This window comes from Apis dorsata, unplaced genomic scaffold (genome assembly GCF_000469605.1).
Source record: "Apis dorsata unplaced genomic scaffold, Apis dorsata 1.3 scaffold_58, whole genome shotgun sequence".
Classification (NCBI taxonomy): domain Eukaryota; kingdom Metazoa; phylum Arthropoda; class Insecta; order Hymenoptera; family Apidae; genus Apis; species Apis dorsata.
Window position 1 is genome coordinate 797,600 of NW_006263358.1, and position 2,944 is coordinate 800,543.

Below are 2,944 nucleotides of genomic sequence, written 5' to 3' on the forward strand. Positions count from 1 at the left end.
TTCCAAGACAAATCTTCTCCTCCTCCCTTTCCAATCTCACGGTCAATTTTTCTACCTCTACGAGCCATGGGTAATTCTTCTCCTCACCCGTGGCAGCCGAATCATTCCATTTAATCTCTCGTTGAGTGTTTGATATCGTTTCGAGGAGAGACGAGAAGTACCTTGCGTTTCCTCGATACAAGTGGTACGGCTCGCTGGATTATTTCGGTTTTCTTTCTCTTTTCTTTTTCTTCTTCTTCTTCTTCTTCTCTTCCTTCCCCTCCACTTTTTTCCCAGAGTAAATTAAAAGATTAAAAGCAGAGGGAAGACGTAATTGACCGATCCTTTTGAAGGAGGAGCAAGGAAAAGATTAACTCTCTTCCCACTCTCGTTACGTCATTCGATCGGGATTATACATTTCGTGCAGAGACAAACACCGGGAATTCAATCTCACGGCACGAGATATATATATACACCTCGTATATATCTCGTTACCAGCTGCCTAAAACTTTACTATAGACGTATAAAGACGTCGAGAGGGACGCTATCGTCTGAGACGGAGATCTACTTTTTCCCTCCCTCGTTTCCCACGTTTCACGGCCAATTCCGAGTATTCCATCATATCGCGGGAACCTCGAAGGATTATCCTCGTTGATGGCACTTCTTGCAATAGGGTTGCTCGGTTTTAAATAAGCGGGGGAAAGCCAGGCGTGAAACGAGGGAAATGGTCGTTGGATCGCCTCGGTTGGAATAAAAGTCACGGTACATTTACAATGGCTCGCCTATTTACAACCCCGAATTGCCTCTATGCGTGGTGTAAGTTTTATAAATTGTACGCCCGCGTCGATATTTCGAGGGGGGCAAATGTTGAGCGCGAAACGTGGGAAAAAACCGTCACGTTTGCGCGGTTACCTTTTATTCCAACGAGCCCGCATTGCGTCAACTTTTAATCTAATCCTTGTTGCGGATAACTATTCTTTATTTGAATTTTTTTTTCTTTTTTATCGATACGCGATGCATACGACACGCGTCGTATTCATGCCGAACTACTAATTCGAACTGCTATAATATATACGTACGTATAAAGTTACATCCGCTGAAATGGGGCTCGTTCGGAAGTTATAAAGAGTATTCAAAGTCGTGTGCCATCGTTTAAAACTTGTAAAATAATGGTTGTACGTTGATATTACCTAAGCAGTATTACCGTTATCCCTCTATTCGTGATCTCTCCGCCTGGATACTGTGTCTACTTTCCAAAGGAGCGATTCAAAGGTAACGAGGAGGGAAGGGAAGTTTATATCTCGAAAATGATCGGAATCTAGTAGCAATAGATGATTTATCGAATAAACACGTAGCGTACTCGTAGTGCGTGGTACCAAGAGGTTCGATTAATTCCGGTCACGAATCGAGCAATCATCCCGCGTCACAGTTGTAGAAATTATTCTGGTCGAGAGGTATTTCTTGCTTACACTCGGCTACACGAAATCAAGTGAGAGTTCGCGTAGGGCAATTACCGATCGTTATTGACGTAGTACATTTACCTGACTGTAATACGTGTACGGTATTTACCGGCCAGTTACTGGTCCTCGAAAGTTAGGCAACTACGGAATGGCGAATCGATAGTTACACTTTCGTAAACTTTTCGAATCTGTTAATGAGAATGGTGGAAAAGGAAAGATTTAACTCGCGTGCATCGCGATATCGTTGGAAAATTATTAGATTGATCCGTACACGTAACGTTACATCGTCCAGTATCACTTTTTCCAACCTTTTTTTTTTTTCCTTCGCTTCGAGGAAGGTTTTACGTTTTCGAGAGGTTATTTTCTTCGATATCGATTCAAAAGGATTCAACACGAGTCGATCGACGCGTAGAAGAAGAAGAAGAAGAAGAAGAAGAAGAAGAGGGAGAAGAAGAGTTAATGACCGTTGCAAAATGGACACCGCCATGTAGATAGAAAATACCGTGACTAATGGCGGCGTACTAGTACCCCGCCGTAACTGTCGGGACACCAGTAGTTACTGACCGTAATAGACGGACAATGGCAGAGGCCGGGGAGAGCTCGATATTACGTGGAAGTGAATAGTGAGCGTCGCGAGCAGACACGAAGCTTATTTGTTCCTTGGAGCAATATCAAGGTAGCTTATTTCGAAGAAATCGTTTCCCCGCTGCCATCCGATAGAATCCGATAGTTGCGAATTATTGTACACGGGGAGAAGCATCGGCGATTAATTAAAATCTGGACCTGTTACGGAGCACATTTGTCGATAGAACGAGCTACGTATAGAAGGGAACTAAATTACTTCCCCTTCGTTTTTCATCGAACGATTTTTAGCGGAGGAAGAACATTTCCAATTTAGCGAGGAGGGGAGGGGAGGGGATAGAGGGGTACAAATGATGAAAAATTCGTTCCGGGATAAAGGCGGGGCATGCGTTCCGTCCGTGAAATTTTTAACCAGCTTCATGCAAAGAGGCGTAGATATAAAACCGAATCCCTTGTCATTAGGGCAGGCAGATCCTTCTTTTTCTCGGCTCACAATTTCACGGACCAATTCTGGCCCGGAGCCTGGGATTTATTCTTGTTAACGAGTCTTTTTGCTGGTTCTCCAGGTGTCGTGGATCAAGCGGAAGAACGTCCAGGAGTTACTCACCGTAGGACTGACAACGTACGCGAACGACGAGCGTTTCCAGGCAATTCATTTCCACCACAGCGAGGATTGGACTCTTCAAATAAAATACGTTCAACCGAGGGATGCTGGATTGTACCAGTGCCAAGTATCCACCCATCCACCCACGAGTATATTTCTGTTCCTCGAGGTTGTTGGTAAGCGTGATATTAAACACCGATATAAGCTATTTGCGTGCGGTCTCTGCCCGATTTTCGGCTATCACAGATCGACCGCCGTGTCGATCCGATTTTTTTCACGTTTCTTTCTTTTTCTTTTCTTTTTTTTTTTTTTTTTTTCT

The 2,944-nt window shown here is 43.9% G+C and overlaps 1 protein-coding gene across 2 annotated transcripts in view; it reads left to right on the plus strand.

Annotated features, from left to right (window-relative positions):
• The window catches only part of LOC102676309 (lachesin-like), a 26,593-nt gene that overhangs the window by 16,322 nt on the left and 7,327 nt on the right, over positions 1 to 2,944 (plus strand). For both annotated transcript variants that reach the window (XM_031515182.1, XM_006609565.2), the window contains exon 3: positions 2,588 to 2,801. In XM_031515182.1, coding sequence (XP_031371042.1) covers positions 2,588 to 2,801 — 214 coding nt within the window. The remainder of the gene's footprint in view (positions 1 to 2,587; positions 2,802 to 2,944) is intronic.